At 43.3% G+C, this 18,912-nt stretch overlaps 1 protein-coding gene across 1 annotated transcript in view; it reads left to right on the forward strand.

Annotated features, from left to right (window-relative positions):
- chrm4a (cholinergic receptor, muscarinic 4a) overlaps positions 1-18,912 on the forward strand; it is a 57,651-nt gene that overhangs the window by 26,324 nt on the left and 12,415 nt on the right. The window contains exons 3-5 of the mRNA XM_015957835.3: positions 4,211-4,365; positions 4,485-4,686; positions 14,218-14,301. Coding sequence (XP_015813321.3) covers positions 4,211-4,365; positions 4,485-4,686; positions 14,218-14,301 — 441 coding nt within the window. The remainder of the gene's footprint in view (positions 1-4,210; positions 4,366-4,484; positions 4,687-14,217; positions 14,302-18,912) is intronic.

Raw genomic sequence — 18,912 nt, forward strand, 5'->3', positions numbered from 1 at the left:
AAACCTGAGTCAACACTAGTCTCATCAAAGCTGGGGTTCTGTCGTTGTACTTTTGGTCTAAAAAACGTCCTTATGTCCATCTTCACTCATGCGTTTCAGGCAGAGAGTGTAGAAGAAACCGGCTGCTGAAGGGCTTCTTCTTCAGTGGTGGAGGCTCAGGCAGGCTGTATACAAACTACTGCCAGCAGCGCCCTCTCTGTTGGACTTTGGTACTGCATGTTACTTCCGCGATTTAGATCCGGGGCTTAACGTAAAACATCCAGGGCTTCAGCCCAAGTAGCCGGGCCTAACGCCGCCCCTGGTTAGGATGACTACAGAAAAACGGAGAACCTAGACTCCTCTCTTGTGAGGTTTTCCAGGCACGTCCAACCGGGAGGAGACCTTAAAGGAGACTCGGGACACGCTTTCTCTCGGCTGGCCAGGGAACGGAGCCCCGGAGGAGCTGGCCCAAGTGGCTGGGGAGAGGGAAGTCTGGGCGTCGCTCCTCAAGATGCAGCCCCCGTGACCCGATAATGGAGGGAATATTTTAATGAAATTTTTCATTGTGCTCTTTAAAAAGCTGAGTCATCCCTCATCAGATGCTGGAGAGTTTGATGCCCATCCTCACCAATTGCCTGAAAAATAATGTAAAAGGGTTAAAAGTCTGTTTCACTTTCAGATAATTCTAGACTTCCTACATGTGAGTGTCTGATCTCCTTCTTTACCTGATTTGCATACGTAGAAAACCGAATTAAAATCATGATTAGCAAAAAATTATGCTTAAAACTAAAGCTGTTAAACACGACATGAGGTGAGGTGCTCACTTTTAAGTATTTGCCCTTGTAGGGTTAAATTTTGTTGCTTTTAAGCTTAATATGTTACCTTTACTAATGACCAATAAGATGTGATATTCTATATAAATATAGAATATCAACCTGCTTGGTCTTATGATGTTTAATCAGAAGATTCTAGAATTCTTTGCTTTTTCACGGATCAAACACACTTCGTATTCGTTCAGACAGTCAGGTTCATAAAAGGCAAGAAATGTATTTTCTAAACCAGGGTTGTAAAACTCATTTTAGCTCAGGGGCCACATTGAGGGAAATCTAGTCCCAAGTGGGCCGGACCGATAAATAAAAAAAAAAACTTCAGATAGTTTTCTTTGTTTTAATACAATCAATATAAAACAAGGCTGGAGCCTGAGGACAGTGTAGTACAAGTACAACACCTGAAGTGTACTTGAAAATTTGAAAAAAAAAAAAAAAATCAACAAATAAAAAAAACATTCCTTAGTGATTCAAAGAGCTTACAGATCACATGGCTAGATCAGTTTCATGCAGCACTTAAAGTATATTTGACTCATTTTACTTTACATCTTTTAGCTTTCACCAGCACATCAATATCAGAAGTCACATCCTGAGTGGCGGCCAACTTCAGGATGGGATTCAAGTTCTTGTGTGGGCCTTGAGCGCAGCTTTGTTTTATTTATACTCATTACAGAGAAAACTTGCTCACAAAGATAAGTTTATTTTCACTCTACATTGTAAAGTATGAAAATAAAGTTTACACAACCATCTCGCGGGCCGGAGTTAACCCGCTTGCGGGCCGGATCCGACCCGTGGGCCGCATCTTTGACACCCCTGTTCTAAACCATTAAAAACAAGACAAGTTCACAAAGACGACTGTGATGGATGAATCTAAGTGAATGAGATGTGATGTATAGTGGTTGAATGGTGTGTGTTTATCAGAACCTTGTATCTAGAGGAACTGAGTTCTGGACGTGAAAAGAATTTGGTTTGCATTAAACTATGAAGTTGGTTCTCATCAAAACGGCATCAGACGCAATCATGCTGCGTCTACCTCACCCTTTCTTTGGAGACCCTCTTCGCGGATCCAGAGGTCAGGGAGGTCAGATGACCTCTGGGCACCGAGGTCCAGTAGATTAACCGCAGCACCGACGCTCCAGTCCAGAGATGTCGCCAGGCACACAGGTTGGAGCTAGTTTGAGTCTAGAGCAGCTGTTTCTGAATAGCTGAAGGAACCGTTTTGCTGTGTCAGCGGCAGGCAGCTTTTAGCTTGTCGAAAGCTTGTCAAGAAATGCGGTGTGAGCAGAGTTTCCCTCCGATGGCCAGTCAGAGTTAGCTCAACTAACAGGATGCTGAATCTCACAGAAGCGATTCTGTTTTAATATTCTCATATTATGATTTACTTGGCCAATCGGAACGTGCCATGTTAAGAGGTGCTAACAAACAAACCTCAGAACATCACGCCTTCTTTCAGATACAGGATGCTCTGATTTGTGGCTAAGAAAATATCTATGTGCAGTGACGTTACTTTAACGTTAATTTATCTCTAATGAGCTTGTGTCTGAGTGTAGATAATGATTCACTTGTTAAACCAAACATTACTGATCATAATATCAAAATGTTTCATTGTCGTCATCGTCTTCCTCCGCTTATCCAGGTCCGGATCGCGGGGGCAGCATCCCAACTAGGAAGCTCCAGACCGTCTTCTCCCCGGTCACCTCCACCAGCTCCTCTGGCAGGACCCCAAGGCGTTCCCAGACCAGATTGGAGATGTAACCTCTCCAACGCACCCTGGGTCGACCCGGGGGCCTCCTGCCGGCAGGACATGCCCGGAACACCTCCCCAGGGAGGCGTCCAGGAGGCATCCTGACCAGATGCCCAAACCACCTCAACTGACTCCTTTCGATCCGGAGGAGCACCGGTTCTACTCCGAGTCCCTCCCGAATGTCCGAGCTCCTCACCCTATCTCTAAGGCTGAGCCCGGCCACCCTACGGAGAAAATTCATTTCGGCCGCTTGCATCCGCGATCTCGTTCTTTTGGTCATTACCCAAAGCTCATGACCATAGGTGAGGATTGGGACGTAGATCGACCGGTAAATCGAGAGCCTGGCTTTCTGGCTCAGCTCCCTCTTCACCATGACAGATCGGCTCAGCGTCCGCATCACTGCAGACGCCGAACCAATCCACCTGTCGATCTCCCGATCCCTCCTACACTCACTCATGAACAAGACCCCGAGATACTTAAACTCCTCCACTTGAGGTAGGACCTCTCCCCCAACCCGGTGTTGACAAGCCACCCTTTTCCAGTCGAGAACCATGGTCTCAGATTTGGAGGTGCTGATCCTCATCCCAGCCGCTTCACACTCGGCCGTGGACCTACCCAGCAAGAGCTGAAGGTCAGAGCTGGATGAAGCTAGAAGGACCACATCATCCCCAAAAAGCAGAGACAAGATTCTCCTGCCACCAAACTCGACACACTCCACACCACGGCTGCACCTAGAAATTCTGTCCATAAAGGTAATGAACAGAACCGGTGACAAAGGGCATCCCTGGCGGAGTCCAACCCTCACCGGGAACAGGTCCGACTTACTACCGGCTATGCGGACCAAACTCACACTCCTCTGGTAAAGGGACTGAATGGCCCTTAACAGAAAGCCACTCACCCCATACTCCTGGAGCGCCCCCCACAGGGTGCCCCTGGGGACACGGTCATAAGCCTTCTCCAAATCCACAAAACACATGTGGATTGGTTGGGCAAACTCCCATGCCCCCTCCATCACCCTTGCAAGGGTATAGAGCTGGTCCACAGTTCCACGGCCAGAACGAAAACCACATTGCTCCTCCTCAATCTGAGATTTCATTGTAATAATAAAAATTAATTTCAACCACAGTAATTTTAGCACAGATTAATCAAAACATTTCATTAGTATTAATATAACCTTTGTTCATTCAACCATATTATTATTTAATGATTGTTTAACTTATGAGCTGAAAATGTTCACTTTATTCAGAGGCATGAGGAATCCTGTAAAAGCGATAAGGGAAGCTTAGGCCTTGAAACGGGAACAGTTTGTTGACAATATGTTATGATGTGTTCAGAGCTGCAGAATCTTCTGGGCTTGTTGGAAGGTAGAATGTAAAATCCACCTTAGAGAATGGAATTCATGTCTGCAGATGCAGGTGGCACGCAGGTCAATCTGTAGGTGGAAACTGACCATTTCTGGACGTTACAGCCCTCATATCACAAAAAATAAAAAACAGACATACTAGCAGTTGTGGGTGCTATGATGTCATTGTTGTCATGAATTGAAGGTCTTGATGCAGTTACTGCTTCAGAATTTGGCCACAACTTTAAAAGATCCCATTTTAATGCACTCAGAAGATAACAACCCGTTATTTATTCATTCTTTCTTTCTTTTTTCCAGTTCCTTTCTAATCCTGCGGTGACATTTGGGACGGCTATCGCTGCTTTCTATCTGCCTGTCGTTATCATGACAGTCTTATACATCAACATCTCTTTGGCTTCCAGAAGCAGGGTCTCCAAACACAAACCTGAGAAGAAAGAGAAGAAGGGGATAAAGTAAGCAGCTCTCATGCAAATACAACGATGAGAATGTAACGGATGGCATATTCTATCTCAGTCATACAGGTAAATGGTTTCATGCTTAGTAAATCAGCTCATTCTTTGTATTTTTGTAGAACTCCCAACCTAATAAAGAGTCACCTGATAAAGCAAAACAATAACAATGAGACTAGTCCCCAAGCAAGTCCTCGCTCCACCCCTAAACTCAGTCTGGACTCGACCACTACGGCTCTGGAGTCTGTGAAGAACGGCAGGGTGGAGGACCCAAAGCCCGCTCAGCCAGAGCCAACAGCACATCCTAGTCCCAGACTGGCGCAGGTAATCTAATCTGTGTACTAAATCCAGTTACGTCCGTCTGTAATGTGGGGGTGTTCACATTCAGTTCTAGTCTCTTTAAACTGTAAAGATTGCAAAAACGGATTTCTAAGAAAGTAAAAAACACCCCATTTTTAGACCTTTTATCTTGTTGTTAGTCTAAAAAGTATATACATTTTCCAGAGAATACCGTATTTTTACGACCATAGGGCGCACCGTGTTATAGGGCGCAGCTTCAGTTACGGGTGTCTTTTTGGTATTTAACACATACAAAAGGCGCACCGGGTTATAGGGCGCGGGTACGGTAAAATGTACCGGTAAAACATCTCTGCGGGCTCGGGACTCGGAACATATCAGTGCAAACCAGACATTGTGAAAATTATAAACAGCCAAAAGTGTGTTTCACTTTACTGGTCTAGTCCTGGTTCAGACCTGGTTTAGAGCGCACGTGCACTTCCTCATTGCGTGCGCTGACGGCTCGTGCTCTTCTTATGGCTTTGTGCCCGCGGAAACACAGCTGAGTCTTCTTTACTTGTCAGAGTTCGTTTTCCAACTTCCTCCACTTGCGAACCATGGACTCATTAATGCTGAATTCTCTCGCCGCTGCTCTATTCCCGTGTTTCTTCGCGTAGCTGATCGCTTGCAGTTTAAACTGTGCTTCATAGGCGTGTCTCTTAGCAGGTGCCATTCTCAGGGTTGTCAGAACAATGTTCAGCATACCGCGCATACTTGCCCTCTTGAACTGTTCGGGGTCTGTCTTCGCTCACGTCCGCACGTTCATGCCACACCCCTTGTCTTCTACTACGTTCGCTTCTCACAGCAACACAATAGGTGCACCGCACCATAGGGTGCGGCGTACATTTTGGAGAAAATTTAAGACTTTTTGGTGCACCTTATGGTTGTGAAAATACGGTACTTAAAATAAGGTTAATATTCTTAAATATGATCCAAAGTTTCTTGCTTTAAGTAAAAACAAAATCTGCCAATAGGGTAAGCAAAAGTTGCTTTGCTAGAATTTTTAAAACTATAGCAAAATAATAAAAATTTTGATTTGTTTGCTAGTTTTTAGATTTCTAGCCAAACGACTTTTTCTTACCCTATTGGCAGATTTTTGTCATCTACAGGCTTTTTTTTAACATTCGTATAAGTCAGTTTTTGCAGTTTGGCTCTTTGAGATGTAAAACTTTCTTTTTAGAAGGTTTATTTTTGAAAGTAAGATTCTTTAGTAGTCCTAAAATCCTGAATTAGAAATGAGTTTTCTGTCTCTTTCCAGTGAGTTAAGCTCATCAAAAGACGACAGCTCTTTCAGATTTTCCTTTTAAATAAAATTTAAAAAATCCCACTATCTTTGATATGAATGAAAATCTGTTAAAAAATCAACATCAACACACTACATGCAAGTTCACACACACTTTTCAGTTCCTCCTTGCTCACAAACTTCTCCGCAGTTTCTTTGGCAACCCCCGCTGTGCCTTTCATCCACCAGACTGGTTGCATGAAATCAACGCTGTCAGGAAGAGTATTAGGTCATTGGTAGGTACTGCAGCGAGTCTTCAGCTGTCTGGAGAAACACACACATCGAGTCAAACACACTTTGCTGCCCCATGGACAAAGTTTCAGTTCTATATTTGTATCATCAGGCCAACTGTATTAGCCCGGCAAGCCATCCTATATATGTGAATATATAGTCCGACTGTAGAAATGGTCCATGTCAGGGTTGAGGTGCAGTCAGGGGTGGACTGGCTCATCTGGCGTTCTGTTATCGTCCTGGTGGGCCGTTGGCATGGGCGTCGCAACACCCACGGGAGGTTAAACACACTTTTCCCACAGTTTAGCTCCAAAACTTTAAAATCAGTCCGGTCCCTCTGCGTTTCTCTCCGTGTGTTTTCCCCTCTCCCCCTCCTCTCCTGTTCCTAAATCAAACTTGCACCTTTGCTCACTGGAGTTGCGTCAGTTTTCCGGTCGGTTCCATTGTTGAAACACATTTCCTCACCCGCTCCACACCGCTCGTTCCCGGTTCCTTGTTTGTGAAAATCAACCCTTGATACTGGTAACCATCCCTGCTTACGAATGAACTCAGAGGTGGCTTGTTGATGTAAATATTTATTCATTTAAATCAAGAACAAAAGATTAAAAATGTTACAAAAATCTAAAAACATGCACCAGACAGACAAGTCTGAAGTTGGTTCCCTTTTTTAGTCACCCCCACGCTCTGCCAGGGCCACCCCTGGCTGTGGCTACATCATAGCTCATCACCACCAGGGTGTGAATGGGTGAATGACTGTGTTGTAAAGCGCCTTTGGGGGTTCTAGGACTCTAGAAAGGTTCAAAGGGGCAGATTTCAGCACCTTTCTAGACCACATGAGAACTGGCTCAGCTCTAATCTACAGACTCTTCACCCCTTAACTAGATTTTAAACTAGCAGAGTCATTAAAGCATAGTTAGTGATTTGTGAAACCTTTATTTGATTTGTTGTCGTTCAAAAAACATCAGTTTCAGAACTATTTTCATCCGGTGACCTGAGATCTGTTCCAGCTCTAAACTACAACTCTTAGATTCTTCAAACCTGGACTAGATTATTCTACATTAGCATCGTAATCCAAACAAAGCCAGTTTGTGAAATAACAGACAGCAGGTCCGGCTGATTAGTGAAAATTGAAATAAGGCAACTTTCTTTACATATTTATTGAGAGTTTGGATGATCATGTTGTCAAGATGGCTGCGCAGTGGCACAGTGGTTAGAGCTGTTGGCTTGCAGCGAGAAGGTCCTGGGTTCGAAATGGCCTGGAATCTTTCTGCATGGAGTTTGCATGTTCTCCCTGTGCATGTGTGGGTTCTCTCCGGGTACTCCAGCTTCCTCCCACAGTCTAAAAACATGACTGTTAGGTTTATTGGTCTGTCTAAATTGTCCTTAGGTGTGTGTGTGCATGGTTGTTTGTCCTGTGTGTCTCTGTGTTGCCCTGCGATGGACTGGCTCTCTGTCCAGGGTGTACCCCGCCTACTTGCCCATTGACTGCTGGAGATAGGCACAAACATTATTTTATATATATATATATATATATATATATATATATATATATATTTTTTTTTTTTTTATTTGTACTCTTAAAAAAAATCCAAAATAGGCTTATATGTAAACATCTGAACATTAACATGTTAGAAATTAGCAATCTATATTAACATCCTGTTGGAAAGACAAAATTCATCATTCTTGAAATTCAAGTGGGGACCGTACAAAATCGCTCAGAGGGCCGAAAATGGCCCCCCAGGCCACAGTTTGGACATGCCTGATCGAAACCCATCAGCTTTTACTGCTGTGGTCACTGTGCTCAACATATTCCTTCATCATCCACAGCGACACTAATGTGATATACATGCTGAGATGCTCGTGCAGCTCGGCATTTGCGGGACAAACAACAAGAGCCCAAAACCTGGAATCTCCATACGCACAGCTAACAGGACTTGCGTCATCACGCGTGAGCCAATCACGGCTCTGCTGCATCACTGAGGCTGTGGGGGAGGAGGAAAGAATAAAAGTTGTCTTGTTTCCTTGAATTTGGTGTTACATTTTATTGTTTACATTGTTTTGATGTATTTTATAATATATAAATATCAGAAAAGTTTTTCACCGTTTAAATGTTTTTTTATTTGGCTTTTAGTGTTTTAGAGATAAGTATTGACTCGTTGTTTTGGAAAAATAACATCTACTTCAGAGGGATGGAAATGGACCGGATCATGTCTGACTCATGTTTATCAGACCTCCTCCTCTTCTCCAACCTCCAGCTCCATAACCAATGAGAGTATGACCACACCTTCTGCAAACACCTGTATAGAAACTGGTTGCAATGTTTATGTCATGTTCTGCGGGTGGAGATGGCAGACCATGTGTGGTGGTGGGTTTCAGGAGGCAGAAGAGCAGGCAAACGGATGAAAAAATAAAAATATGTTTAATTGTAGACTGGGAGCGACAGGACAAACGAACATGCACAAACGACAATGATCCGACAAAGACAGCAACAAGGAGGGAGGTATAAATACACAAGGGAATCAAGAACACACTGGCAGAGTAATGAGGGACAGGTGAGAACAATAAGGTTAAACAAGGGCAGGAGAGACGCAGACAGGGAGGCTGGGGCGAATCATGACAGTTTAAGCTGTAACTCTGACCAAGATAGCAATGAAACGTTAGTTCATTTATTTGCACCAACTAAATATTTTTTATGCCACTGGCTTCTGTAAGCAAACACGCATTAGCCACACTTCATATAGTAGTTTATGTAATGGTTTAATTTACATGTTATTTAATAAGCCATAAGATATACGATTCCATAGCAAATATGAAATCAACCTTACGGATCTGTGGGTACTGTTTAACCAGAAGATTGGAACTTTTTATTGCAGGGATTAGATGACAGCTTTGTATTCACTCAGAGACAACAGAAGAGAGAGTCAAGTTTAAAGGTTTAAAGATTGATTACTAAACAAATTAAAACTAGACTAACTTTAACACTAAATGTATGGTGTAACTAAGGTGAATGAGACAGAGTGGTGTAATGTGGAATGTTGCTCAGAACCAGCAAATCCGAAGAAACGATTAGTTCTGGTGGGAAGTAAAGGTGATGTCTTCGTGCTAAGCTTTGGTTAGGAGATTCATAAACACATTCAACGCCATTCCGTCGGTCTACGTACCCTTAGCGGAAGTCCCCGTCTAGATCAGGAGGTGTAAAGGTCCAGCTTGACCTTTATGGAGCCGAAGCCTGTAGGAACAGCCGCGGCAGCCGACCACCAGTCCAGGTCACGACAGTTTTGTTGGCATGTAGCGAGATCCAAGCCTGGGTCGTGATGGTTCAGCTTTTATTCTGAAAGGAACCGTTGCAGTAGTTGGAACAGCAACAGATTTTATCCAGCTTGTCGTTGGTTCTTTTGGCTGAAGAGGAAAGTTACGGATTGGCCACTCCGACAACTTCTCTAGAACGCTTTGAACTGTCGTTAGAGATGACGTGGGCATAGTTTTATACTTCGGATGTTTTGGTTTATGGTCGAATGAAAAGATGACAGATTTACCAAACACCACCAAAACCACACCTCCGTCAGATCTGGCAGATTCTGATTGGATCAGTAAAAGTAATGTGTCATGTCTTTTAACACTACGTGAGATCAGTCCTAGTGGAACATTTAAAGTCATATTTCTTAACATATTCTATAGGATTATAATAAAGTAATTAATATTTTGATTTCACAGATTGGTCACATCTTATTTATTGACTAACACTTTGTTTGATTAGCTTTATTAAAAATAGAGTTCTTTGATTTATTAAAAGGAGAGAGTCCTTCCTTCATTCTTCTCTTGAGCTGGAAAGAAGCAGTTTAGAAGCAAATGCATGAAACCTTGAGGCCATATCTCATGCAGACTAGTTCTATGTCAGAGGAGAGGGGGAAATGACTTTGGTGGAAAACAGTCATTTCATTCCGTTACATTTATAATAGCCCAGCAACACTCGAGGAATTAGATTAAATAAAAGACCACTTTGGTTCTTCACAAAATATGGATGGGCCGTTTCATCAGCCGTCTGTGGCTTCTTCGTTCGCTGTGTTATATCCGTACGCCATGCAGCGGCGGCTTTGTAGTGATGTAGTCCCAAGCAGTCGACATTATTAGCTCACCAGGAATAATTGGTATCATTATTGAGTTATTTTAATCACTTTTGCACACAAAATGCTAGAACCTGCTATTCACTTGCATTGTTTATGCTAAGCTAAAGCAGACGGACTGCTGCCAGACCAGAATTACTGCTCTGGTTACAAAATGCTTTTTTCTAACTTATCTAACTCTGAGGAATACGGAAATGGACTAAATTGTACTCAGAGGTGGAATACCCGTTTCAATAGTTCATTATTAAGTTTAATAACGTACCCATCACTTTAATGCATCAAGTGGAGCTTCAGTAATCTCATTTATAAAAATATCACTTTAAGACACAAATGTTTTGCTGGGTTCACTTTGTTTTGTACTACTCATCTATATTTTTCATTGTGTAATGTTTTGTTTCTAAATATTTACCAAGAAATATGAATTATATTTGATTATAATCACCTAGACCTGTGAGAAGACATGCTCTAGCCTAGTAGAAAGCAGGTCTGTCTGGAAACCATCTTCACAAATCTATCGCTACGTGTTCTAGAGGCTAAAATAAGCTACAATCCTACATCAATGAGCTCCGTATCTCTGTCTTTTCCCTTCTGTAATCCTCTTTAACTACAGCAGCACAAGTGTCACTAGACCTGTTTTACTGATATGCTGTGCTGCAGGAAAATCTCAGGTAGCGGTTTAATGTGCTGGAAGAGAGGGATCATTATAAAGAACAGGGACAATGAATTCCTTTTGTGCAAATCCACAAAACTGAAAAATGCTTTTTAATTCACAGACAAGCTGGAGGGAGCAGAGATGTGCTGAGTGTGTGCAGTGATGTTTACATGACAGCGGCATCATTCAGCCAAATTGGAGACACTTTGTGTCAGTCTGATAATTAATTCATCAGTTGATGATGCTTCCTGCAGAAATGAAAATTACAGCCATTTTACCTTAATCTGGGCTCCAAACTATGTTGTTCTGCTGGTCTTTCGGAAACACGCAGATAGAGAAACGGGGACCATCGATCAAAGAAACCAGCGCTCATCAGTGTTAAAAGTAGGAGTTGAATGCAGAAAGGAGGTAGAAAAGATGGAATGATAGAAAGTGAGGCAGATGGATGATGGAGACCATGCCCTAGTAAACGATTTACACCAATAACTTTTATTCGACTGCAGGATGGAGGTTGGCTGCTTCCTTTACAGATTTACCTGCAGTTTAACTTCCTGCAGAATGGAGAGTTTAGGAAACACATTGTGTTTATTATTTACCCGGAGCAGGCCTCCAGAACAAAAAGTGAGGGGGTTTATTAAATAGTGTGTGTGTGTTGTAATATAATGTTTATCAGCGATGAACAACATGATGTGCATGCATTTCATGCCTATTTAAAAGTATGAATCCATTTCTGCTGCGTTCCATATAAAATGTGTCCACCCAAAGCTGAATCCCGTCTTCCAAACCTGCTCTTTGTCGTATTTCATCTGCTTTCCTGAGATAAGTCTTCAGCATTATGAGCACAGTAGGTACAGAATCTCCTTCAGTCAAGCTGGTTTTGATTATTCTCCCTGACTACTGACTGTCACCTGTGCGGGGGTGGGGGGGGTGGGGGGGGGGTGTGGGTCGGAGAAGGAGGACAATGCGATTCCTGCTTGTTTGCACTGGTGAAAGTCTCTTTGGAGAAGGCTTAAAAGCAAATAGAAATTTCTCCAGAGATGAGCAGTGGCATGAACCTCCCATCATTAAAAATCCCACGAGCTGAGTGGGATTTACTGTTGGAATACGCTAGGATCAGACTAAATGTCTATATTATGAGTCTGTATAAGAAGAATAAAGAGAAGCAGGAACAACAGAAATGTTAAAGCTGCTGCTAAAGACTCATCAAGGCCACCGTGGTAACTACTAGTGGCCCTTCTGCGGTCACCATGGTAACCACTGGTGGAATTACTCAGGTCAACATGGCAGCCAAGAGTGAAGAAGAAGAAGAAAAAAACATTTCTATAGCGCCTCTCAAGATAAAGATCACGAGGCGCTTCACAAAAACAAAAAATGTAAAAATATAAAAAAGAATTTAGAAAATGGTTACAAATATGTTTAAAATGAGCAAAAAATAGACAATTGTGATTTAAAAAAATGTTAAGAAAGAGAGAAAGTGAATAGGAAAGAGTGAAATCAGTGGATCCTGAGGAAGGTGCAATAGGTGGGGAGAGCAGAATAGAGAGAGAGCGGCTCCACTTAAATGACCACAGTAACCACCAGTGGCTCTACTGGGGTCACCATAGCAACAATCAGTGGCTTTACTGGGGTGACCACAGTAACCACCAGTGGCTCTACTGGGGTGACCACAGTAACCACCAGTGGCTCTACTGGGGTGACCACAGTAACCACCAGTGGCTCTACTGGGGTGACCACAGTAACCACCAGTGGCTCTACTGGGGTCACCATAGCAACAATCAGTGGCTCTACTGGGGTGACCACAGTAACCACCAGTGGCTCTACTGGGGTCACCATAGCCACAATCAGTGGCTCTACTGGGGTGACCACAGTAACCACCAGTGGCTCTACTGGGGTCACCATAGCAACAATCAGTGGCTCTACTGGGGTGACCACAGTAACCACCAGTGGCTCTACTGGGGTCACCATAGCAACAATCAGTGGCTTTACTGGGGTGACCACAGTAACCACCAGTGGCTCTACTGGGGTCACCATAGCAACAATCAGTGGCTCTACTGGGGGTGACCATGGTAACCACCAGTGGCTCTACTGGAGTGACCAAAGAAACCACCAGTGGCACTACCAGTGTCACCATGGTAACCGCCCTTATGTCTCTCCATTGCTGGCAGCAGCCTCTTTTAGAAAATCAACAAGAGATTTTATGATTTGAAGTTTGAAACAAACAGTGTTTGTGTCAAAGCTCCAAGTTGTTTTTAATATTCCTGAATAATGACCAGCAGAAGGGTCTGATGGTCACATGTTTGTTGTTATTGTCCTGCTGAAGGTGGTAAAAACACACCTCACCTCCTGTTTGGAGAAGAAAGTTCAGAAGTCGTATAAAATAAAATTTTGTGGGAGTTTGAACGTGCAGATTACAGCTGGGGAGGACCTGATAGAAGACTTCACACACACCATATTTTATCCACATGAACTTGATGAAGGAAAACAAAAATGGCTCCCTATGGATAAAGTGTATAGGAGGTGTAAGGTTTGGGGCAATAGGAGCATTAGACTGAGCTACACCTGGATGTTTTTACTGGTCACATCCGAGGCTGTGGGAGGAAAAGGGAATTAAAGCAGTGACAGAAGCAGAATAACAGGAGAGGTGAAAGGGTGCTTCAGTGTTTCTGCATCACTAAATCATCTAGAGCGGTGAACGTCTGTCCAACACTTATGATTTTCCTGTTAACCTTCGTTTCTGCAACATAAAGGCCCATGTGATCTTTCTGTACAATTGTTTACTTTTGACATTCAGCTCTTTTCATATTGCAGAGCGCACGCTCCATTCTCTCGTTTCCTCCAGAAAGTACAAGAGCATTTCTGATTGACCCCTCCTGATGTTTTCTTCTTCTCACTGATGGATTTATCTGGGTTTGTTCTCTGCAGCCTGTTTATCTCGCATCGAGAGCTCCTTCAGCTGCTCAGCAGCAGCTTCCAAATGCAAATCCTCCACACTTCTCACCTGCTTAATTGATTTAGAAATATTTTAAAACACTGTTCACAGTTTTGCTTAAACAGATTGTAAATTCTGCTGCTTCCATTCCTTGTGAGTCTTGCACAAATTGCCTCAGAGGGCTGTGGTTCTTAAACCCATCTTGTGTTTGGATGTGAGTACCCTCAAATTACAGCAGCAAGTCTGTGTTTTAAGCTCGAGTTCATTATATAACTGAGTGGGATTTGGCTTTTTTTTCCAGGAGGAAAAAGAGAGCTCCAACGACTCGTCCACAGCGTTCATTCCTCCAACAGACCCAAAGGCCAACAACGAGGTGACGACTGAGGTCTGTATCCAGAGTTCAAGTGACATTTTCGCTAAGATGTTCATCAGCATGAAAGCACTCTGGTGAGGGGGAATTAGATCAACAATTAAACTACTGAGGGATGATGGCTGGGCTGACAAGCTCCTTACCAGGTCCTAAAAGGACTTAAACCTAACCTCGAGTCCCAGAAGCAGACAGTTTGTCTGGAGCATACAGGCGTGTGTTTACAAAGAAGCAACGGTTGCTACACATCAATCTGTTAAGTGTTACAGGTCATCTCAAAATTATTCGTAAAGAAAGATTATTCACAAGTGGAGCGCTGATGGCTTGGGCTCCTTACAGTTTCTGTGACCTCTGTAGACCCGTTGGCATCTACTGTCCTCCATGGGGACCTGGAGCTGAAGGAGGGTAAAGTCCCTGCTCCTTCTGATGGAACATTCATGACGTCAGACAGTTCTGGAGGAGAGGAGGGTGGTCGTATTACTTCTCTCCACATGAACACAATAACAAGCTGCAGAAGAACAGAACAACAGTGAAAGGAAAAGACAATTTCGTCTGATTTTCATGCCAAGATAATTACAAATCTGGTTTTGACTTCATGCATCGTTGTGCTGAGAGAAGGATGGTTAAAGCCTGAAATGAGCTGATGTGGCTGGCTCCCATTAGCCCCCAACATCTTCTAAACCACTGGCATAAGAGCATGTCGTTGTGGGAGATTGTTGTTATTGGCTCTAATAGGATAGCAATCAGAAATGGGATTTTTACTCTGTGTGTTCACAGCTTGTTGAAACACCATCAGTGTGTAGGCCTGTAACCAGAGCTGTCCTGGGTTTTATGCGACCTGATTTCAGGTGTTCCACAGGGTTTCATTCTCCTGGTGGCTCATGGTGTTTATAAAGTACACGCTCACAGTCCTTATACGACCTCACACGTGTTAATGCAACACAAACACGACTATAAACCCACGTTAAATGTAGAGCAAGCTTCCAAACCCCTTGCATGCAGCTGCCCCAAACTACCAGTAGGGGGCTCTACATTCTTTAGCCTTTTAATCTCTGTCACAAGAGCAGGGGCAAAATACCCAGTGCCCCAAACATTTGAGCCCCCCAGAGAATTGACATGAGTCTGTCGGAGAAAATTCGGTCAGTGGAAAGATTGGTAAATATTTGTATGTAGGCACACACTGATAATTTAAAGTGACAGTGCTAGAGAATAAGGAGAATAAGGAGCTTAAGTCACGCCCATCTACTTCAGCACCACGGGTCCCTGGAAGAAAGAAAAAAGGAATCCAAGTCAACGGGGCTAAAAACGCTATTTTCTAACTCTGCTTGTTTTGTGCCATGGATTTAACATATAATGTCCATGAATTTTAAAGACACATTTTGATACCAAGAACACGCTTATTTTCAAACGGGGGAAACGTTATTTTAAGTTTTGTGTGAAAATAAGTCCAGGACTACAAATGCGCTTCACGAAAGTGACGTCATCTAACCAGACACGGAGTGGGTGGAGCTATGTATTCTTTGGGTAAAACCAATTGAGTCTAAGATATTACTAAAGGCCACATTGAGGCTATCATTTTCAATGTTCACATGAATGTTAAAATCCCTCACTACAATGACCTTATCAGTATTTAGCACCAAATCAGATTAAAAAAAAATCAGAGATTCGATCCAAAAACTCTGGAGTCTCTAATGCCTCGTTTCTGACTGTGGAGCTGCCAATGATCAGAGTCGGCTTGTCAGTGGGTGCGTCACTGAGCGGGGAAATTCTGTTAGAAACGTGGATAGGCTGGTGGTGTCCCAAGGGCTGGGGTCCATGCTTCCTACGTACCGTCACCCAGCCGGCCTGAGGTCCCGACTGCTCGGGTTTTACTGGAGGACCGCTACAGGGTGGTTCTGATCTAGTTAGACCCGCACTAGCTAAGTAGCTACGGCTATCTACGGGCTTTTCAACAGCATGGAGCCGGGCCTCCAATTCCGACACTCTCGCCTCCAAAGCTACAAAAATGCTACATTTATTACACGTACCATTATCACTAAAGGAGGCAGAGGAGTAACTAAGCATCTGACACAGAGAGCAAGAGATAGGAGACGGAAAGAGACGCTCTGGCATAGCACGTCACCTCCGAATGCGTTTGGAGCCCCAACGCATCGGAAGGAAACGCTTGGTCACCGTTCATCAGTTTTAGACGCTTTGGGTTAGGGGAGAGGAGGTTATGTGACATATGTGACGTGCCGATTTCTGGTGTCTAGTCATGCTAATTACAAACTTTTACAAGCTGATAAATCTCAAAGTACGTGACTGGCGTGGTCGAAACACCCATCATTACTTTTCATTTAAATTGCAGTATAACTTATGTGTGATCCAGGGCACAGGTCCGTCACCTAAATGTTTCCCAACAAGAACAGAGCCAGACTTGAAATGTGGTGTTTTTCTTTTTGGGACTCGGGTAGTTTGTCCAAATGTTTAAGTGGTAGCAGCCGGCTGTTTCTCCTCTGATGTTATTGAATAGAGAACCTCTCAGCCCATTGGTGTACTGTTGCTAAATATGCAAGTGCCAGGAAAGTTTGGAAGTGCTGTGGTTTGAAGAGACCGACAACCGGATGGTCCAATTGCTGCTTTTGGGCATTGGTGGAGATTTTTGCTGCTATTGTCTTGCAGCAAGAAGGTCCTGGGTTCACATCCTCCCCTGGAGTCTCTCTGCAATGAGTTTGCATCTTCTCCCTGAGCATGTATGGCTTTCTCCGGGTACTCCAGTTTCCTCCCACAGTCCAGAACTTTGACTGTCAGTTTGACTGATCTTTCTTAATTGTTCTTAGGTGTGAGTGTGTGTATGTGCTTGATTCTTTGTCCCGTGTGTCTCTCTTGTCCTGCGATGGACTGGCAATCTGTCCAGGGTGTACCCTGCCTGTTTGCCCGAATAATGCTGGGGATGGGCACCAGCCCCCCGCGCCCCTGCATGGATGAATAGGAAATGAAAATGGATAGAATGTTGTTAACAGGCATGAAAAAATGTCATAAGTTTTTTGTTTTCCAAATGTGCTTTTGTAGCTTTACGAATGTCCTCAATGGTTAGACACGGTTTTACCAGGATTGTACATTTTAGAGACCACTACAGTTATTCCTTTTCATGACCTAACGTTTAATTTATTGATTGCCATCAGAATGCGAAGAGAATTTCAAGCAATTTGGCAAGAAATGTTATATAAAAACATCTCACTTCAATTCAATTCATTTCAAAGATACTTCATTAATCCCAGAGGGAAATTAGACACTGCACCTTCAACTGTCATTTGGTTAATTCTCAGCATCCAATTCAGGTCTTTTAACAGTTATGTGACTGAAGAATAGCTGTTTAGACGGAGATGCTTTGAAATGGCTCCTTTGTTGTGCTTTGCCTGAAATATTCTTTGAGAGTGGGAAGAAAGCAGCTTTTTATGGTCACGTTAGCTGTTTCTGTACCGGGCAAAGGAGCCAACAGTTTGTGTTGGAGTTTTTGGAGGTTTCCAAACCCCCCCCCCCACCCCCACCCCCGCCCCCACCGGCTGCTGTTGACACAAGCGCGTTAAAGATTTTCTGTAGGGACGAGCTCTCACAGCTGGAGTCATGGAGGCGGTGGCTGTCTGCAGTGCCCAGGAGGCAGGACATGTCCCTTTTTCAGAGGACATCCATGCATCTGAATTTTTCTGAATATGAAGCAAGACACGAACCCTCCAGAGTATTTAGTGCTACATTTGCACATTTGTCTCACTTGCTGATATTCCTGAACATATTTCTTGGGGGCTTGGTGGGAAATCCCTGCTGGAGACCACAAGCAAACGCTGAGGGATGTTCTCACGGACAACCGCTGTGGAATATCTGTAGAACAAATCAGAACTGCGGTGGCTGTGTAAAAAGGATATTAACTTTATAAACGTATGTGTAGTGTTGTCCTACTTGTTTCTTTTTTTTTTTCTGAGAAGTTAATCTTTTAGTAAATGTAGAAGGAAGAAATGCTGATTTTTTTATTCCAAAGAATATTGTTGCTGCTTTTCTGAATAAATAATTTAAAATATTTCTACTGTAGCTTGCATCATATGAAAGTCTACAGTGTACCGAGACATTTTATCCACACAGGTCACATGGTTTGTCTGCTTTATAAACTCTGTTTTAAACAACAGTCTTTGCTTGTGAACACTCTTTACTGATCTGTGATCAGTGTTTGTGGGAATGGAGTAACACGTTATCTGGATCCATAAACACCAAATGGTGCCGTTAGAATCATCTAAGATGAGCCAGCGGTGTGTATAAACTATGATTCAAGCCGTTTATGAGTTCAGCTGAAGGCAGCTCTATGCAGTGTTCTGACTGATGACTAAAAATAAACTGCAGAAAGATGAATCACTTTCCTGCGTATCTGACCTCTTATTTACAGACTCTGGTCCTCCTTAGTTGAGCAGGTAACAGACAATAAAACCCATCAGCTTGTATTACTTCTGTATAAAATCATGACTGTTGGATGGATCCATAACAGCAGAAAAGTACACTGAATTAAAAAAACCAGACCATAACATTTAGGATAAAACAACCAAAGGTTTGCTGTTAGACCTGCGTGAAGCTCTCCGTGGTTCTGGTATCTGTTAATCAGGC

The sequence above is a fragment of the Nothobranchius furzeri genome, chromosome 3 (genome assembly GCF_043380555.1).
Source record: "Nothobranchius furzeri strain GRZ-AD chromosome 3, NfurGRZ-RIMD1, whole genome shotgun sequence".
Classification (NCBI taxonomy): Eukaryota; Metazoa; Chordata; class Actinopteri; order Cyprinodontiformes; family Nothobranchiidae; genus Nothobranchius; species Nothobranchius furzeri.